Source organism: Oreochromis aureus, linkage group 20 (assembly GCF_013358895.1).
Source record: "Oreochromis aureus strain Israel breed Guangdong linkage group 20, ZZ_aureus, whole genome shotgun sequence".
In the NCBI taxonomy this organism is placed as follows: Eukaryota; Metazoa; Chordata; class Actinopteri; order Cichliformes; family Cichlidae; genus Oreochromis; species Oreochromis aureus.
This window is the reverse complement of record NC_052961.1, coordinates 6742470-6763779: the sequence shown is the minus strand read 5'-3', so window position 1 is coordinate 6763779 and position 21310 is coordinate 6742470. Positions and strand designations below refer to the sequence as shown.

The 21310-nt window shown below is 40.3% G+C and overlaps 1 protein-coding gene and 1 long non-coding RNA gene across 5 annotated transcripts in view; one reads left to right on the top strand and one right to left on the bottom strand.

Moving 5' to 3' along the window:
- Positions 1 to 2198: 2198 nt before the first annotated feature.
- LOC116309203 (natural resistance-associated macrophage protein 2-like) overlaps positions 2199 to 21310 on the bottom strand; it is a 30792-nt gene continuing 11680 nt past the window's right edge. For 3 of the 4 annotated variants that reach the window (XM_031725750.2, XM_039604354.1, XM_039604355.1), the window contains 12 exons: positions 19995 to 20114; positions 18276 to 18382; positions 18082 to 18152; positions 17936 to 18003; positions 15815 to 15970; positions 15570 to 15728; positions 15377 to 15463; positions 12966 to 13085; positions 12538 to 12687; positions 8399 to 8472; positions 7143 to 7296; positions 2199 to 5502 (listed from right to left, as the gene is read on the bottom strand). In XM_031725750.2, coding sequence (XP_031581610.1) covers positions 5395 to 5502; positions 7143 to 7296; positions 8399 to 8472; positions 12538 to 12687; positions 12966 to 13085; positions 15377 to 15463; positions 15570 to 15728; positions 15815 to 15970; positions 17936 to 18003; positions 18082 to 18152; positions 18276 to 18382; positions 19995 to 20114 — 1374 coding nt within the window. In that variant the 3' untranslated portion in view covers positions 2199 to 5394. The remainder of the gene's footprint in view (positions 5503 to 7142; positions 7297 to 8398; positions 8473 to 12537; positions 12688 to 12965; positions 13086 to 15376; positions 15464 to 15569; positions 15729 to 15814; positions 15971 to 17935; positions 18004 to 18081; positions 18153 to 18275; positions 18383 to 19994; positions 20115 to 21310) is intronic. The other variant, XM_039604353.1, reaches the window with a different exon arrangement.
- Positions 19045 to 20258, top strand: LOC120435234. Its single transcript, XR_005609593.1, has 2 exons — positions 19045 to 19264; positions 19997 to 20258. It is a non-coding gene; the product is annotated as an uncharacterized LOC120435234 (long non-coding RNA).

Here is a 21310-nt window from a genome sequence, read left to right as displayed (position 1 = left end):
GTAATGCATTGCTGTGCATTCTAACCCAGACTTTAAAACCTTAAAAGTGATAATATATACAAGAATGACTTTATAAATGGGGGGAGAAAAAGAAAGTATTTTTCTATTTGAATGGTTCTTGTAGAGGGTACAATGATGGATGACATCAAAGGGCTTAAGAGTGCTGGCATCTGCAGAGTCAGGGACTGGTGCACAACCTTCAATCTGCTGCCAAAAGATAGGTTTCTGCCTGAGAAACGAGCATGAGCTAACTTAACTTCCAGGCTTCTCATCAGTCTCTTACCGTGAATTTTAAAATAATGATTCCTCTAAACCAGATGACCAGCTACCTTTTTTTAAATTATAGCCCAGAATAATAAACACTCCCACCAGCACCTCCAGCAAATACTGCTTTATCATTATTTTTAGTGTTTTTAATACTTGGATTTCTGCCTCTAATTGGCATTTTCCTCTGGTTTAACTTTTACTTTACCTCCCTAACTTCCTGGTTTTTCCAATGTCATAACCTCTAATTAGAAGAAAAAGAGTAGTAAGAGCTCACCACCGGGCTCACTGAAGGACATAAAAGTGATAAACACTAAACAAATACACAGGGAGTTTGTGTTTGTAGCAGTAGTAAAACGTGAGCACATAAGAGTTTTTAAAGAACCCTGGCTGTAAGAAGATTCAAGTGTGTCTTTTCAAAAACAAAGCATTTCACAATTGTACAAGATTCCTTTAAAAGTTGAAATAATCATCTTTAATCCATGTGACAGGAAGAGCTTTTCACCTTTTCCTTTATGGAGACGTGAAAGGCTTTGCTGGTAGAGATATAACCCCATGCGGGAGTACATGGGAGAGCTTCATGTACGGAGGTAAGAGAGGGCAGAGTGAAACCAATGACCCAAGCTCCTTTCATTTTTCTCTTTCATTTCACTTCCTACTAAAATGAAACTTGTTTTTTTGCCTAAAACTGCTTGGGTGGAGGGGTGGAGGGAGGGGTGGAGGGAGGGGTGGGGGGGGGGGGGGGTGCGGCTCCAGCCCTGGGAGCCACTGTGTTATGGCAATCACTGAACATTTGCGCAATAACGCACCCAGACTGTGCTGCAGTTACTGTACTTTAGCATGAGGCTGCTGCTCATAAACATTGCAGGATGGTTGCATCATATAGGAATAAAGTTGTGCAGCGTGGCATTTAATAAAGCTATCTGTCTTTACATCCACTTATTCATCCGGGAGGGAGGGGGGGAAAAAAAAATCACAAACAGTTGTGGTTGTAGTTGTTTTTCATTTGAATAAGTTGCACTGAAATGCAGACAAATCCTGTGTGTTATATAATCATTTTCACTACACAGAGTATAGCGATTTTCTGAGCAGCTGGAACTAAAACACATTTGTTTGACCTTGCTCAAATAAACAGAAGTGGGTTTGACATGATGTTAGGCAATGTGGTCAACCATCGGGTCCCCAGATATTTATATTTACAGCATGGAGGTTCTGCAGAGTGCCTCCTCCTCATCCTCTGAAAGCTCAAAGACCTCTGAGTAAATCAAAGTGATCCTCTCCCCTGCAGCATACAGTAAGCAAATATGGTGTGAAATTAAGCAACAGCACATATCTGCTATATTTAACTGCACGAAACACACATGTAAAGCACACTGAACGCGGCACAGACCGTAAACCTGTAGGAAGAAACGGAGAAGCAGCTTGTTAATAAAAGGAATAACTACACAGCTGAGACGGTCCATTCCAAACACATGTGGGCCCATTATACCGCGAGCTCAGCCAGTGCCCACAGCGGCCACAATGCAAGACATAAACAAGAATGGCCCCGCTGTTTGCATTCCTGGTGTGGGACATTTTAAGGCAGCACTGACAGCTCGGTGTAAAAATATATACAAAACAAGTACGGGCCGCACAGCTGGAAAATGTCATGCGGTTTAAAGCTGATGCCACTGTTTACTAAATCAACTTGAAATTCATTATCAGTGCCTGCGTTCTGCTGCCCTCATCTTCTGGTATTCCTCTCCAAGACAGCAAAAGAGCAGAGGGGTCAGCAGCTGTTAAAAGGGCTGAGGGTTCAGGGGGTGCTGCAGGCGTAACCCTCCGCCCATCTTCCAGTGCTCTAACAGGACCAAAGCACAACCACTTAAGAGCAATAAGTGCACCCGCGCATCAAAGCTACATCGCAAAACAAAAGTTCTTTTAAAACCAACATGTGAAGCCATGTTAGTGTTTATTGCATTTTCTTCCCCCCCCAGTGTGGAGCTTTTTGTTTACAATTCAATAACACAGTTAATGATTTTTATAATTGAAACTCATTAAAACAGCAAGTTCTGGTGAGCCACAGTGATAAAAACACTACGGCGCTTTCTACCGTAACAAGGGTATTCAAAAGATTTGTCCAAATCAAAAAAAATCAATCAGTGACTTTTTAACCTCTAACACACTGGTTCTTAAACTTTGGGGGCCTGGGACCAGGGGGTTCTTGGAAACATTTCCCAGAACCCCCTTTTAATTCTCCTAGTATTTAAATTACTACATGGGAATTATTTTTATCCTATCTACGTCAGACACGTGGCATAATGTGTCACAACATATCAGAGCTTCTGCTGGCTCATATTTAACATGAGTGGGAGTAAAGGGCACAAGATATTTGTCTGGATGGTGTAAATGTTCACATCTTTCTGTTCTTTATTATATAATGAAGGTCAATTAACTAATTCAAAGGAAATTATTATTTTAGTAACATCAACTGTGTTCTAATATTGGCCAAAACAGTCGAGATAAATTGATGAAACTGTGAAGTTTTGTGTAAGGTTGTTTTTTTTGTTTTGTTTTGTTTTGTTTTTTTTTTTTTTTTTTTTTTTTTTTTTTTTACATGCAGGTTTTCAGCATTAGAACTTAATGATTTTGGTTTAACACCAGAGATGTATCTACTGGGAAGGCAAAGACTGCTTCATGGCTACGAACCCAGACCCCACTTTGAGAATGAGAACCACTGCTCTAACAGCAACATAACTGGAAATATACAAGACAATCACACAATAAAGAAGCTCGATACATCAGTTTTAAATTGGAAACACATCACTGAATTTCCATCAAGTAGGGCTGTCACAATATTGGATTTTCAATTAACAATTATTGTCAGACTGAATCAATATTATTGCAGTATATATAGAGAAAAATAGCTACTATGTTAATAACTATGGCAAATAACTTCAACTTAAAATAAGTGCAAAGACCTCAAAAGGAGAGTCTGTAACCATCGCTGTGGAAATGGCACACAAAAAACCAGTTATTATCACATGTGCATTATTGACACTCTATCAATATTACATTTTTAAATATCATGGTGAGCATAATCAAATACTAAAATATATATTTTTTAATCTCTGCAAAACTGTTCATCAAGTTTTTTTGGCATTAAGGCCAACAACACGAAAATAAATGACATAACTGTCTTTAAAGAACACACACAAACACACTGTCCTTTAGATGTTGTGGTTCTACTTCAAAAATGTCACACCTGGGGATGCACGGAGTCTACTTACAGCCTCATGCACTCTGCCATGCATTAAAGCCGCATCCAATCATGCTGATGACAAACTGGCTGCTGAAATGTGCTTGCAGCATCTGAGCCTCATGTAGAGCTATGACTGTAGGGTCAAATCATGTGATTTGCTGGAAGAGCCCCCCCGCCCCACCCACCCTCCCACCTCACAGGCCTGCCCCTGAGTGGCCTCTGCTAGGCTATGTTTCCAGGAAAGGGGCCTACTGGACAGGCTGTGAGGCCTAGGCAGGGAGACATTGGCTCATTGAGAAAAACAAAAACAGAGAGGGGCGGTGGGAAGACTCTCCCCTCTTACATAAGTCTGCCTCCATGACAGGGAGAGAGGGAAAGAGAGAGAGGGGGAAAAAAAAGTTCCCCGCCACAATGCAAAGAAAAACCTGTTCATCCGCCTCAGCTCAGCTCGCAAAGCCGAAGCACTTCAGCACTGTGAAACAAGCAGCGTTTGGCTCACAGTTGCACAATAAGTTGCAACTCTTCTGACATACCACCACAGGCATGTGCAGCAGCAGCGAGTCTCAGTGCACAGCATTCGTTTTGTCTCACACAGTAACGCTGCTTTTGGTGACTGCACATGGGCATGATGTAAGGCTGCATGTCCTTTAATGTGTTATGCTGTAAGCTGTGGTAGTGAAATGTTTACTGTAAATGAGAAGTGTCTCCTGAAGCCTGCAACACCTCCCTGTGGCTGAAAGAGAAACTGCAGTTTGAATTCAATTAGCTCAAAATACAAAAAAATGTAAAAAAAAAACAACCAACCCAAAAATGTCTCAGAGGGTTTTAAATGGTCCTGTTTCCAAATACTACTGATGGCCTGTAAAACACATATTGTTGGGAGATTTAATCTCAAATCCTCTGTTTGTTTACTGTATTTCTTGGGTTGAAGCAATCTTTAGTGTTTGTAAATGAACTTCCAGAAAACTTTGTTTTTGCACACTTCTAGTGCTGTTTAAGAAAAAAAATTGAGTCTGTTTACTAACTTACATGTTATTCTCCTGTTTAATTATATTAATGCAATTTTAGCATTTATTTTTATATTTCTTTTTTTCATCACGTCTTAACACCTCTCCGATAAATTCAGTTTCTTCAGACGCTTAAGGTCTAATTTTGTCATCTCAGTTGTTCACATTGGAAATCTGCACTGTTGCTTTTCTGAACATAACATCCTGGATCCTTCCTCAGCGGCTCTTCCTGACCTCTTTTTTTTTTCTAGCGACTTCCTGCATTTGGGGAAGTTTCTCCTTATCTCTGCTACATGTCAGAAGATACTGTATGCTGCTGAGATTCTGAAGCTTCTTGAGCAAATGTGTGATAGTGAGCTGTAAAAATAAAATGATATATCTGCTGAAATCCAGCACGTCACTGCCTTGTTGTTGAAAGGCATTTTTGAAGACGTGAATTTGTGTTTAAAACTTTAAAACTCCCTCCTGAACATGAAACCACTGATTTTAAAAGCCTGGGTATCATTTATAAATCTTCTTCACAGGGACTCTGTGCACCTCAGATTCAGTCTGTTTGGTTTCTTAAAAAAGTCTTGACATGTTTTCTGTTATATTAAGTCCTTCATAAAATGATTAGAAACATCGGACATCTGTAAACCTGTCAATCTTTAAAACTCACCTAAGCTTTTCACGATCAGTATGTTACCTTTTAATAAAGTTACAGTGACAAATAAATTTGTTTCTTCATTACTAAAAAAAAATCTGTACAGCACCAACCAATCGTCAAAGTTCATCTGAAAGTCAACAAACGTCTCGTATAAATAAATTGGGACTATAGAAGACTTTATCTGAAGCTAAACACAGTCAGTCAGGTTGTCCACAGATGCACCTTTGACGCGAATGTCATGAGTCAAACTCAGGCTGCCGCTGGATCAGGATGGTCGTGTCGTTCCCTCTCCTGGTGCTCGGATCGAGCCAGGACACCCCCAGAGCGATCAGACATAACCACACCTGCAGCACAAAAAAACGACAGATTAAAAAAAAAGCGCGCACACACACACACAGGCAAAAAAAAAAAAAAAGGTTTACAGAATGAATTTGTTCAAGTTATGCATCACTTGAGAAAGCATTCAGACCCGCTGGAGAGCCTTCAGGACATGTCTAAGACTGTCCTTGAGTGGACTAGCCAAAGACCAGATTTAAACCTCACAGAACATCTGCGGAGATGAAGACGGCAGTCCAGAGATGCTTTCCCATCCAGCCTTGAAAAGTTCAAGAGGATCTGCTGGAAAGAAAACTGCCCAAATCCAGGTGTCCAAATCCTGCAGACACTCTCGCAAAAAGATTTAAAGCTGCAGCTGCTTCTGCAAAGTCCTGGCTAAACAGTGCTGTTTATGTACTTCTCAGTGGAGCGGAGACTTTCTAACATTTAAAAAAATAAAATATTTTTATTTTGTCATTATAAGCTTTAAAGCTTGAAACAAAAGAAGTGTTAATAAAGTGAAGGGGCCTGAATACTTCTCAAAGTGCCTGCATAACTTTAAATTGGAGAATGCAATGCAAAAGGAGCAAAATTACCCAAACATACAAGAGCGATATACACTGACAACTTAGTCAGACAATCACTTTTTAATGGTCTAAAAAGCTTAATATGGTATAGTAGATATTATTTAGCAAACTGACATCTAAAAATCATTTTTTGTGTTAAAAAAAACAAAACAGCGAACACTGACGGCCACGAGGCTAGAAGCAGTGAATTTGAGGCATTTCCGCCCAAAACTCCAAATCTCCAAATCTCATCAGCTGAAATCATGCATCCACCTGGTCATGCTATAGCTTTGGCCTGTATCTGGACACCACTTTACAACCCACTTCCACTCCAGTTCTTTGATTTGACTTTTCTGACTTAAACAATCTCAAATCTGTTGTCACTGATGCCTGCTCTGTTCTGTGCTGCTATCCCCACCGTGTATGCAAGAGGTCCCAGAACAGACCCAAACTGGCAAATGTGACAACAGCTGTGACAATATCTGCCATTTTTGTGCAATTTATTGACACAAAAATAAAAAATACGACACAGTGTTACAGGGTTAAGATGTGGTGATTGATACATAGTATTCATTTATACAAGAAGACATTACAAATTAAAAGTTATCTTAGTGGCCTTTGAGTGTTTCTTTTCCTATATTTTGTACAGTTGCTGATGGAAAAAAGTGAAAGATGGACCCAAAGAGCAATTCTCATGTAGATCAACATTTTGATTGGCTGGTTAGTTAACTAATTTAACTCAATTTAAACATGCCACTGTAATAACAATGCTTAACTGCAGAAATTGCATTGTGCCTTTATATTTGTGTCATTGATGGGGTCTGGCATGTAAAAAGTAAAAGGTCCATTATACCCACAGCCACACCTCCTCACTGAGGTAAACGTTTTGGTCCCTTTTTTGTTCAGAGTTGCTCCAAAATCACTCTGAAGCTGGAATTCCTTTTTAATAATTTTAGGCTAAGTTAGGAGCTCACAGAGATAATTTTCTGAAGATTTGTGAAAACACGCTCTGACTGTTAAATGCCCAAGAAGTTAATATTCACTCAGTAAAACAAAGTTAAACCCTGCCAAGAACAGCTCCCATGCAACCTGCTATTACCTACCAAGTATCCCACAAACACCAGGTATGCTATGGACAGGAAAGCCGACAGCACGTACAGCCACACGCTGCCCAGCGTGCTCACGTAGACTACGACGAAGTATATGTTGATGGCACACACGATCAAGATCACCACTCCGCCTCCTATCTTAAATACCCTGCAGAAAGATAAGAATGGGTGAAGTTTAAAGGCAGGCCCGCTCCAATAAAAGTTCAGATGATGTGTTAACGCTAAAAAGGCACACAAACAACATATCAGCTGATGAAAATAATAGATGTTATGGATTTTTGAAAAACCGATGCCCCAGTTGGACAAAAAAAAAAAAAGTCGGTAAGGTAAGGTTTTACTCTTGTTTCATCTCAGTTTGGAAACTAAGGAGACTTTCTGCTTTATATTTGAAAACAAAATATTTTCAGATTCTTGCCTGGTATAAAATTTCAGCTGCTCAGCACTTCCTTTGTCATATTTTTTATGTCCTCGTGCTTGGCATGTCTGGAAACGTGCAGAACATGGTTTGGCATAGACTTGCTAAAGTCTGCAGGGCAGCTTATGTTGCTCCAAAACCCACGCACATCATTAAGCACTGATGATGCCTTTAAAGATATGCAAATTTTCCATGCTCTGTGCCCTATTGCCCCCATTTTCCCTTCACAGATATCAACTTTGAGCTGTTTAGCTCTGTCTGTTTGCCTGCATGGTGGATATTTAACTTTATATTTGTGGATGCACCACTGAGAGTTTCCCAAGTGTTCCTGAGCCCATGCAGAGATTTTAACTGCAGCATCGTGTCTCTTTTAAAACTTTTCCCTTGTATACAGAGATTTCTCTGAGATGTTGAATTCCTCTATTTCTTTTCAATTTGATGTTGAAGAAAATTATTTCCAAATTATTAAACAAACTGCCTTTGTAATCTCTCACAGTGTTGAACCCCTTCTCATTTTTGCTTCTAAAGTCTCGTCCTCTCTGGGGTACTCTGTGTAATTTTATACTTATGTTACTAATTAACTGCATTTGTTCACAGATGATTCACCTCTTTTTATTTTTTACTCATTTTTTCCAGTCTTTTGTAGCTCCCATTCAAGCGTGTTGCTGGTATCAAATTGAAAAAAAGCTTATATTTAAAAAACCAAACAAAACCCCCACAATTTCTCAGTGTCATCACTTTTCATTTAAATATGAGCTATAAATGATTTGTATTTTGCTTTGTTTAAAGAACAGGGTTATAATAAAAACAAGCAGGTTTGATTTGATTTACTTACAGTCCATTGGCAAACTCGTTCATGAGAGATGGCAAACTGGTAAACGTGAGGATGGGAATGAGGGCGAATGGCAGCTGGGAGAGAAGAAGAAGAAGATGATGTGTTACACTAATTGATTCCCCTTCGCTTTCACACCAACTGTTAACCTCTGTGTCCACTGGGAGGTGCAGAGGGACGTCTTTTGGCACATCTGGAGTGATTTTGTAAAGTTTTCCCCTTTTAGCTACCTCTATGTCTGCTTGTACTGTAGTAGATTTTAGGTAGAATACTCAGGTAATGAAACGAGGAAGTTCAAATCAGTGAAAAAAAGATACATTTTACTATTCTGATACTTATTTAGCTGCTTTGCTGCTTTTATGGGCACTTGAAATGTTGGAGTTCAATGGCAGATGTTTTCCTTTGTTTGTCCCTCTGTGTTGTCTTGCAGGCTCCTTGTTGGCAGAGCTAATCTATTAAAATTGGCAGCATTTAAGTCTCAGTCTTTGCACTCTGTCCATTCACATAGTACCGTGTTATTTAGTTGATTGGCTTTGGCCTGGTTATTTTAGGCTTTACACTACACATTACCAAGCACCAAACACTGGTGCATGTGAAAAAACAAACACATCTCAAATGTATTGTATTGAAGTGATATCTACTGAAGGTGAACTAGAGCTGGTCTTTGATGTAATACCAGTCTGTATCACAAGATGGTGCTGCAAATGAATGTAATCTTGATTTACTTTTTAAATAATTGTGTATTTTGAGATTTTATAAAGATCTTCTTATTTATTTATTTCTGCTGCAGGGCTGACACGCAGAGATATACAACTACATTTAGAATTATATCAATTGACTCAACCCCATGCATGTCTTTGGACTGTGTGAGGACGCTGTAATACCTGGAGAAAGCAAGTAAACTCCACACAGTGAGGCCGCTTCCAAGGAGACAGTTATGTTAGCTTTAGGACAGGAACTTGTGGTTTTAAGCAGGTGTGGTTTACACGGGGGTGACTCTCTTACAACGCTTCGCATGCACAGGAGGAACAGCAAGGTGGAGGAGTCCCTGGCTTTATATGAGTGACTTCAAAGAGGAATGAAACACATTTCCTGCTAAACTGCTGCCCCCTAGTGTGGAAAGTTTTACATAAATTCTGGAGATATTACTAGTTATCAACTATTTATTAGTTAACAGCAAATAACTAACTAAAGCTGTATTAATCATCAATTTTAGCATAATTAATCATACTGAATGTAAAGTATTACTGTTAAAAATTTTTAAAACCCTACTTATTTAAAGGTTTTTCATTATTTTGTGCAATGTAGAGCAAAACTGAAGGTTTTAGTGGTCTTAAATGGCACAACTGGATTTATTTAACTTTACACAGTATCATTAAATTCTTAAACAGCTTCATGAGGTAGTAAATGTTTTTGGTTAAAAACAAACAACAGTTTTTTTAAGCAATGGTCATTGCTTAAAAAAAATCTCGACATTTTGTCTTGCTAAGTTTGGAAGTTTGAACACTGGAAATCAATAATTCAGATTAGAGCTCACATCATGATTCCTTTATGATAGAAATGCTGCAAAGAAACCAAGACTGAGGAAGACCAAGAAGAAGAAGAAAACTGGGAGGAACAAATATTAGACATCTGGATGAATCCAGAGGTGAGCTCTGTGTCTTTGTGAGGCACAGTCAAGGTGAATGGATCTTATCTGCATGTGTGGTTCCCACTGTGAAGCTTGAGACACGGTTGGTGATTTATTGAGAATTCAAGGCAACACTTGAAAAGCATGGCTACCACAACATCCCACAGCGGCACGCCATCCCATGTGGTTCATGCTCAGTGGGGCTATAATTTGTTTTTCCAGCAGCACCGTAAGAGCTGCTTGACCAAGAAACAGAGTGATGGAGTGACCTGACCTCTGCAGCCATCTGACCAAAACCCAGCTGAGACAGTTTGTTTGACAGCCAACAAATCTTTCCTTATCAATAACTATTCCATGGTTTTGATGCATTCAGAATTGATGTCTTGAAGGAATAAGTGTCCAAACTTATCTTTTCAAAGGGATGTGGTGTTCATTTGATTCAAGGCGCTTGTAAAGTTGAGAGAACGGAGGAATAAATTAACCCCCCCAAAAAAGGATTGATCCCACATTTCCCAGAATGCAGCTCATGTTTTTCCATTAAAACCTCCATGCCCACTGCCTTTATAATCCATAACACCACTCTGTAACTCTGGTTTTCAGCTAACACCTCACCCTGAGAAAAAACCCTGAGGAAGTCTTCAGGTTTTTGTTCCTTACAATTTGAAAACCTCCCCAAAGACATATTCGTAGACATGTTATTACAGATCAAATGAGACACGATGAACGTATTTATACACAATGTCATACGATGTATGCACAAGCAAACATTTTCCCTTCCTAGTTATGGAAAGAGTGAAAATTCTTCTTTACACCTGTTTGCAGGAGACTTGCTGTTATAATGATAGGTTTATAATGATGCACAGCTGCAGTGTTTGTAGCTGCTGCAGTCAACACTTTCAAGAAACCTCATGTATAAATGAATCTGCAGTGATGCTCTTTTATGTTCATTTATCAGTTTTAAGATGTAGTTCTACACATGACCTATCCCACTATGCAGACAGTGGTACGGCTGAATTTTTTCCCTGTAATTTTTGTCTTGCTTAGCTTATCTGAGCATGCATCTGTCCTAATGCACGTTCACTCATCCAGGTAAGGAAATCCCAGAAAGCCGATCCATCTGGATGGAGCAATTTCAGTGGGAGTGATGAAATGTTTCTCCCACTGAAAACGTCCAGATGATATATTGCTGTTTTTAAGCAATAAAGATTAATGATCATTATTTATATTTAACTGTTTTCACACACTGAGCAGCACAAACCATGATGACTAAACCTGACTTATTATGGCGATTAACACCTGCAACGTTTTCACTGCTGTTTTTGAATTTATCAGTGAGAGAATAACAATCACTGCCTCAGTATAAGCAATAATAATCATAGCATCAATATAATATATAAGGACTCACAAATGCCAGCAAATTCCTGGAGGAAGATTGATGAAACTGTACACTTCTTTGTAGAAAGAAGTGCAAAATCTAGAGGGACAAATATGTTTGCCCCTGAAAAAAGAGTGACCACCACAAAGAGCAGAGACCCATGAGGGGGGAAAAAAATCTCAGCTTTTTAATTTTTCTATCGGCTGGCACCGCATATGAATGTTTGGGACAGGCACTGTAATTAACACGTATGCACCACACCAGAGAAGCATACATGTGGGCAATGACACTGGGCCCTTACGTAAGTTACATCCTAGGCTCTACAAAGATTGTCCATAGAATTAGGCATAAACTGTTTCAGACAGTTGGATCAGTATGACATCACTGGGAGGGAATATCCCTAACGTGGTCATCTCAGGAATACAGAAACTCGTCCATCTACTGCTCAAACCTTTTGTTTGTGTGGTGCAGCCAATCAGAAGTTAGCCAGCTTAAAGGGAGAGATGCTAAAGCTACTTAAAGCTACTGTAGTAGACTCTGGGGATAAATATACAGAGCTGAAATAGAACAGAATGGGTTCCTTTAAAGAAAATAAAGTAGTTATTATGTATCAAAGTAATATCCACATGAATGCCTGGACCTAAAGTTTGCCTGCTTTCCTTGGGGACTGTGAATCAGTGTATATTAAGTATGCACGAACATTAATTACAGACAAATTAAGTAACAAGGATGTTTTGCAACTCATTTGTGCTATGTATTCAATATTTCTGAAGCAACTGGACCCAGTCTGGCAACATTTTATTCAGTACAGACAATAAATTCTTTCATACTGCAGGATTACATCTGAAGCAACTGGGTCAACCCTGTTTCTTTTTTCCAACGAGGCATTCTTATTGCCACTTAGGTAGTCTTATCTTATCATTTAACGATAAGAGTACAGCCTGTTTTGATTTTACCAACCTAGAACTTGATCCAAAACCTGAAAACCAGTCCTGCTTGCTTGTGCATTTAAGTTATGTTAATGATCTTAATGCACTTAATAAGAACAGCAGTACAAAGATAAATAAGCCTAAAAGAAAAGTGGTGCTGTTGGCGAATGGTTGAATGAAGCTGAACTGGCTTTAACCTCTTTCTGACCTGCATGCTCTGCAGCACATTCAGGAAGTCATTCATGCCCGTCAGATGCTGCACGTCCTGGAAGATGGCCACGAGCAGGGTGGGCGTGATGGCAAGCGAGCGGGTCAGCAACACCCGAGCGAAACGTGACCAGCGCAAGTTTAAGAAGCCCTGAGGGAAGGAGAACAAATCAGTCGGTGACATTTACAAGAAAACGGGGCTTGTTTACAAAAGATTTAGTGAAGCAAACCGACTGCAGCTGTACGTGATTATAAGTAAATAAGTAAATTACATGCAGGAGCTTTTGAACAGGCCAAATAAAGGGCTCAAGTAAAGAAAGAATGGGAGAACATATTTGCGTTAAAGGGAAAGAGTTAGCGCTGACATTTCCACTGTTTGAGCTTTACATGTGGTTTTTGTTCACATCTGGTTCTTCCTTTCTCACTGACCTCCATGACAAACTGGCCGGAGTATGTTCCAGTCATGGTGGAGCTCTGACCAGCTGCAAGGATCCCCACGGCCCATATGTAGAGAGCAGCTGGGCCAAAGAAACAGCCGAGCACCACTCCCTGTTACAGACACGCAAACACAGATGACAGTGGATAAAAAACAGAAAACATGCTCTGCAAAACCAGCGCAGGCCCACTTTGCTGCCACTAAAACCAGAGAGGGAGTTAAGAATAAATGCATGTTAATGTCATTGTCACCGTTTCCTGCAGGGCTTGAATCCAGATGATCTCAGAAATATTATATAAAATACAAGCCTGTCATTATGTGCTCCAAATTTGACCTGTTTGTGTGCTTTTAAGTTAACTGTATAAAGCACACGGAGGCTACAAACACCCGGAGTTCTGTTTGCAAGCAGGGGCGTCAAACACACCACTTTTTTTTAAATAGTGAAAAAAAACAATTTCTGTGAATTCACGGATAACTTCTGTTTTTAATTACGGGATAGGAATCCTTTATTCCCTACAGTGTAAGCCCAATGAGCTGTGCTGATGGGTGTCTTTGATTTATTACAGGAATATTTCATAACAGTGTGGAAAACGACATAATATATGGTAATAGAAAGTGATGGACCGACCTTAGCTGGATAATCAGCAAATAAAACGAGTGATTGCTTGGATAGATAATCTGATGTAGCAACACATGCATGAATGAGCCTTTAAATTTAAAAAGAAGAAATGACCCCGAGCTTTTCTATTCGTTTCTGGGCGGTAGCTGGAGATCAGTGATGATCCCCAGCAAGCGCTCTGAGTCAATTTGACACAGGAGCTGATGATAGCTCTTTGTGCAATTTAAAGCTCTGTGGTGAAATCACACATGCATATGCAAGTATAAGTATGTTCAGACCAAACGTGTCCACACAGTTTCTGAAAAAAGCCACAAATATTTTCCCTTAAGTTCACTCACTCCTTTTCTTGTAATTCCACTACATACGGTCACTTCATTAGATACACCAGTTCAACTGCTTATTAAGGCAAAGCTCTAACGAGTGAATTAAATGTTAGCAGATCAATACATTCAAGAACGGTAAAGACAACTTGGTGCTAAACACGTTGTGATATAAATAATTAACAATCATCTCTAGTGTTTACAGAAAGTGGCCTGAAAAAGAGAAAAATATCTAGGAAGCAGCTGTTCTCTGGGGGAAAATGCCTGCTAAAGCAACTCAAGTTACAACCAAAGCATGCAGAAGAGCATCTCTGAATGCAAAAGACCACACCAGTGCCACTCCTGTCTACTAAGAACAGGCGACAGGCTCCAGTTCACAGAGGCTCAGCAAAACTGGGCAATAGAAGAAAAGTGTTCTTTATTTCTGCTACAACATTCGGATGGTAGATGTCAATTTAATAGATGTGGTTAAACGGACAATTTGCATCAACTGTGTAACACTATCATGTGAATATGGTCCAAAATCTTAAAAGGAGTGTTCCCAGCACCTTTTTGAATTGATGCCAGCTCTGAAGGAAAAAACAAAGTTCTCATTTTGTGTGGATCAAAGCTTGCAGACATGTGTTTGCCTCTAAATGTGTCTCCTGGTCTGAATTTGCATCAATTCACATCTTTGCACAGACTTTGTATTTAACTGTTGTTCATCACTGATCTGAACAGGAATTCCAGGAAGCATAAAAAAAAAAAAAAAAAAAAAGCATTTCATTGCGGATCTCTTTTGTGCAATTTTGCATGCTTTTTTTTTTCTTTTTTACAGCGCATTGTGTTCTGTATTCTGATTGGCTGTAGACCATTGTCATTCAATCTTGTGCCGTGTCTCCTGTAGAGTACAGAATGCGTTCAGCTTGTCAAATTGACCTAAATCTTCCATCGCTAGCAATGTGACTCTGAAGTGCTGAACTGTATGTTTGTAAGTTTTCTCCAACAAACACAAAAATTTCGATGAAACGAAACGTTTTGCACCAAAGGTTTATTCTATAATACTGGACTTATTTTTCTACGAAGGTCTTAACTTTTAGAGTGTTTAAACCATAGAGAAAAGTGTATAAAGTGTGTAGTGAGGGGTTTTACAGCCATAAAACATCTATAATAATTGTAAAAAAAATTAAGTTGGCTACTTTGCAGATTTCACCTATCACAGGTTATTTTTAGAATGTAACTACCGCGATAAACGAGGGAGGGACCACTGTAGCTTGAGTCTTATTACTTTATAATTGCACTCCATTTAAACATGTGGTATGAGCAAATATGCTGACAGGCGTGCATTCAACAGTATCGTTACCTGTTTATCTGTAAACACCAATAAGAGTCGATCTGAATAACTGAATCATATTTGTTTTGTTATACATTTAAATGGTCACGGACTTTTCTTATCATGTTTTCAGTAAAAAGCATAAAAGCTCACCCCTTTGTAGATGTCCACCTTGAGAGTTTCATTATTCAGAGGGAACAGGTCTAAATGTGGACTGCCTGTTTGATTACAGACATTGAACTGAAAAAAGAAAACGGGGGGAGGGAGAAAAGCAAAACAGGCTGCTGAATTTCCATCACGACTCTGAATTTTTATTAGATCATAAAGCAGCCGCAGAGATACTTACCACCTCTTCATTTGTGCGCTGATAGAAAGCCTCAGCAAAGACGGCCACCACAAACACATTGATGAGGAAAGAGACAAACAGCGCGATGGTCGACTCGATGAAGAAGTATTTGTTGGCCTCTTTTACCTCTTTTTTGTTTGACTGATCCACTTCTCGAGACTGAGAGAGAAGATTTAAAAACTCACTGATGATGCCGATGCAAATTTCACACAGATGATTAAGCAGGGATTTCATTACTGTCTGACCTTGACGAGAGCAGAGTGGAGGTAAATGTTGTGAGGCATGATGACGGCGCCCACGATGCCAACAGCCTGACCCAGCTGGACGGGTCCGCAGCCCTCGCAGTATGGCACAAACATCCCTTTCAGCAGCTGGCCTTGGTCTGGACCCACTGTCACATACTGAAAAGGAAGCAAGGAGTGATTTCAAAAGCAAAACATTTAGAAGATCTAAATTAGGACGAACCTGAAGAGACAAGAGACACTTGGTGATTTTGCACCACCTGCTCAGAGTTCAGAGTGAGTGTTGGGTGGCAGATTACAAGCTTTGTACAAACATTCATGTGATGTTTAGAGGAAAAATCTTAACACGGTGATCAAAAGATTTCAATGCAACATTTGTGGTTTTCAGTGAAGTCTTAACAACCTGAAGCTCATGTGTTGTGGTCCCAGTTTTTTTTGTATTTGTGTAACTTTGGTTCCTCTTTTGTTGAGTTTCCCACATTCTTCTGTTCATAGTATTCCCAGTGTTTCCCTGTCTTTCCGTTCCTCTGTCTTGTCTACGGGATTACTGCCTTTCTCTTGTATTTCCTGGAGTCTGTCATCTTGTCGAGGTGTCAGGGATGTTGTGACATTTGACCCAAACAATGTTTCCCACTATGACTACTGATTATGCCAAAAAATCATAATCATGACCATTTTGATAAATATCTCTGTTTTCTTGTTTTAATAATCGATGGAAGCCAAAAGTCCATCCATCAATTCATCTTCTGCCACTGGGTAGAGAAGCCCAGACCTCCTCCAGCTCATCCAGGGGAACAGTGAGGCATTCCCAGGCCAGCTAAGAGACATAATCGCTCTCGCGTGTTCGGAGACTTTCCCTCCTACCTCCTACTAGAAGGACGTGTGGAACACCTCAGCTGGCTCCTTTCGATGTTGGCAGCAGTGGCTCTACTCTGAATTTCCCTCTTTCCACCACCCTTTGGAGAAAGCTCATTTCCACCATTTGTATCCGCAATCTCATTCTCTCAGTCACTACCCAGACAGAAGTGACTGCCGCTGACAGAATAGGTTCAAATGTGCCATCTCACCACCAAACGCCAAAAATCCAGGACCTAAAATTTTACTCTAACTTCAGCTAACTTTTGGAATCAATCTGAAGAAATTTTTCATAAGGATTCTGGAAAAAAAAAATCAGACATTTCACATTTTTACAAACATGAACAGCTCGGGCCTCGTTCACAAATCTGTGTAGACATGAACATGTCACACACAAATCTGCGATTTAATTCATACCACACATGATGAATACCAGCTGTCTTGCAAAATGTGCACAAGTTATTTCTACGGCTGTGTAGATCTGAACCTTTTTAAAACACATATTGTTGTACGCGATATCTTATCTCCTCTTATCTTTAAAATGACACCCGTCCTTGGATCGCATCACTTATTATTTTAATTTCTGGCACCGTGACACAGACGCTGGAGAATATGCATGTACTTCAAACCTGCCATGAGTTTCTTTTCTTCTTCTGAGCTGCTCCATGTCTTCTACCTGTTTTCGTTTTCTTACATTAACCTTCATTATTTCCACCGTAGCCTTGCTTTATTACATTTTTTTGTTTCCACTGCCACTTGAGTGGAAACAATTCGGAGGGCGACATCTTTTCCAGTTTCCTCCTCAGACACTGTTTCCGTGTCTTCTGTGGGACCTTCTCTTGCTTCTTTTGCCTTAACTGTGCAGACTTCTCTCTTACAACACGGTCACCACTTTCTCTGTTTCATTTCAAGTTAATGTGTTTATTTATACAGAGAAATGGAAGAGTGGCGATAAGCAGATTTCACACAGTAGGCGCAAGCCCACAGTTCAGAAAGAGTGTGATTGCACAGGGGTAAGAACATTTTTGAACACATATTATTGAATGAGGTCTATTTTCTTGATATTCTTAAAAAAAATATCCGGTTGAGATCCAGACATCGATTCGGATCCAGGGACTTCCAGGTAGTATTAAAAATATTTTGCTTACTTTTTCCCCACTGACATGCATGTGACCCGCTGAAGATGGCCAAGTTTAAGCTGTTAAAACAAGCTGATTGAGAGAAACCCCCCCAACTCATTTCCAGATAATCGTGTGTAAGTGTTTATACCTCATATCCAAATGTGATCCCCATGATTGTAATGAGGAATCCAAAAAAGGCTTCCAGCTTTCTCAGACCTGCAGAGGAAAAAATAAGCGTGCTTCATTTTTGCTGATAAGCCGACGAACAGTTTGAAAGTGATTATTCCAACCTACCGTACTTGTCCAAAAAGAGGAAGACAAACGTGTCAGTGATGGTGATGAGGACACCCCCCCATAAGGGGATCCTGTGGATAAACACAAACAACGGAAATGATCATCGCCAAGTAATCGACTCATTTTATGGCAATCATCAAACTGCGACTGAGTCCCAGTGGCCATTAAACTGATGCTGAGTGTGTTTGCACCACCTGCCAGAGGAGAGGAGGTTGAAAGCGATGGCGCAGCCGATGACCTCCTGCATGTCTGAGCCGATGATCGCCAGCTCCACCATCAACCACAGGATGATACGAGGCACCTGTCAGAGTCAGGCAGTGTTTACAAAGGTCTGAGCTGACATAAAATTCAGTTTGCAACACATCCGGCATGTGAGGAAACCTTTTATTGTTGGAGATTTTTACTCTATACCATAACTACTTTTTATTTCTTGTGTGTGTTGGTCGCACACTGTTTGGGAATTCAGCTGTTTTATCAACTTGTCCGTCACCTGTAAAGCACTAAACAGCATGAATGGAGCCATATTTACTGGACTTTTATTGAGTTAGGATCCAGCAATCTCCTGACAATAAAAGTCAGGACATTTCGCCCTCTGCTGCTTCAGCTGGTCATTGCCGTCACGCTGTTCACGTGAAAAAATGAAGGCCTACTTTTATGTCTAAACTCCTCTCTGCAAAAATGTGAGCGAGGTGTGAGGAACAGAGGACAGAAAAGCTGAACCTGCACAATGAGAATTATTGGTTTAAGGCAGCGGTCCCCAACCCCCGGGCCTCGGACCGGTACCGGTCCGTGAGTCGTTTGGTACCGGGCCGCGAGAGTTGAGGCTCAGGTGTGAAATGTATGGTTTTCAGGGTTTTTATCGGTTTTCAACGTTATTTTGTTATCGTTTTTATCGTTAACTCGGTTTTCCTGGGTCTTTTCACGTGTGTTATGAATAAATCTTCTTTTTTTCGGTACCGGCACTAGTTTTATTTTGTTGTATTCATCCGCGACACCTCATTGCCGGTCCGTGAAAATATTGTCGGGCATAAACCGGTCCGTGGCGCAAAAAAGGTTGGGGACCGCTGGTTTAAGGCATGTCGACGTGGAGGTGCAACAATCATACGTCACACCACGATTAAAGGACTTTGAAGCAGGACAGAAGCCTCCTCGGTCCGCTCTTCTCCCATCCCATCCGGGACAGGTTGTGCCTTAAACCTTTTCAAGAACATATAAAGTGAATTTATGATGGCAGAAAGTGTTCATGCATTTCTGCTTGAGGACACAGCCTTAATTTACCTTTGACTTATAGGCACAAATTAATTTTCCGTGACTTCTTTTCAGCTTTTCATCATTCAATAAATCAATTAATAAACCAAGCCGGCAGTCAAAGCATTTGCATTTTCAACTGTGTCGCTAGTCCTCTAAACTCATGAAATAGAAAAGTTAACAGATTCAAAGATAAGAAGTCAATTCATCCATGCAGCTCTCTGCATACGTTTCCCTACTGAAGCTTAAAAAATGTTTCCAACAGTGGGCAGTGTAGCCTGAGAGGACAGAAAGAGAGCAAACAGAGGCACATTTGTAACAGTTATTTTCTCTCTTCATGTTTTACAGATGCAAATATTTCTTATAAGCTGGATTTAAAAATATATCCACATGAATAATTCATGCAGTCACTGTTTTGTAAGTGTCACCGGCTCACGCTGGTTTGATTTAATGTTTTGAGACGCATAATCCAAGGATTACAGCTACTGTAACAGCAGTGCTTGTAATGCAAGGAGGCAGTTTCAGTAAACTAAGACTGCTTCTGCTCACAGCCTCTCTGTCAGACTTCATCCTGCTCGTGTTTTAGAACTGTGATGAGAACAGAGAGAGCAGAAGCAGCAACAACAACAACAGAAAATAGAACAATAACGGCAAACGTATCTCACAGTGTGGTACTGGCGGTTGCAGACTTCAGCCAGGTGCATCCCGGTGACCACGCCCAGCCGAGCCGCCAGCCTCTGCAGCAGCAGGCCGACGATGGTGGCACCCAGCAGCACCCAGAGCAGCTGAAAGGATGAGGGCAGAGAACCGAACAGTTAATCAGAGCCTGTGAGTTGATAGGTAACATGATTGTGAAGTTGCCCTAAGATCTGAAAAGAAACTGAAGCCAGGAAGTGGCTTAAAACACCACCAGTAAATAATGAAACCTCTGTATGTCGTTCTGTCTGTTATTTGCCCTTCTTGGTAACTGTTCCTTCGATCAACTTGAAACCCAGCGAGTTGTTGCTCGAGTACGTGTAGTTTGAGGTTGTTTGAATGAGTGGTTCTCATCTTTAGTCTAAGGCTGTTTTCACAGCTGCCGTGTTTCATCAGTTTAAATCAAACTGGTTTGTTTTCCCTCTTGGTGCGGTTCGTTTGTGCAGATGTGAACACAACAATCGCACACCAAAACAACCGTACTGAGATCGCCTCGGGTCTTGGTACGGTTCCACACGAACTTCAGAACGGTTTGTTTATCCTGTGAACGTGATGCGACCTTGATCCGAACCAACTACCAGGGGTATGTTGCAAGTTTGTGCAAAAAAACTTCCCGTAGACACGTATGCCTTGTATCCAGAGATGCAGCAAGGTAGACGTGCAAGGACCTGTACGGGCTAGCAGCTAGCTGTGAAACAAACATAAATTCTCCGTGTTCTCTGATAGTCCAGGACACAGCACCTGCTTCCTGTATTTACTTTTGTTGTTCCCGCCCCAGACACATCTGGCCGATAAGCGGACCGAATATTCTTATGTGGTTTGTTCGTGACTCATTTCGGTTCGCTTGGAGTTCATTTGGATTTTTCTCTGTGTGAAAACAAACCAAACCACAAGGAAAAGCAACAAGTTTACAAACTCATCGACTGATTCAGACCAGATTAAACGAACTATAGGTGTGAACACGCTCTGAAAGTTCTGCTTTGTTATGCACGCCCTGCACACAGACACATATAAAACCACGTGTGTTTGGCTGTCTTTGCGACAGCACTGACATTAATTTATTTCCAAGACTCTTGACTCTGTTTTTAACTATTACGCTTACTCAACTCTATCTGTAAAACTAAACCTTACACCTTTCTACTACCTTTAGTATTCTATTTTTAGAATTTCTGCTTTATTTTTGTTTTATTGAGCCATTTCACACTTTTATTATATTTTATTGAGCCATTTTACACTGCTCAAAAAAATCGAAGGGAACGCTCGATCATCACAGTTCAGCACCAAG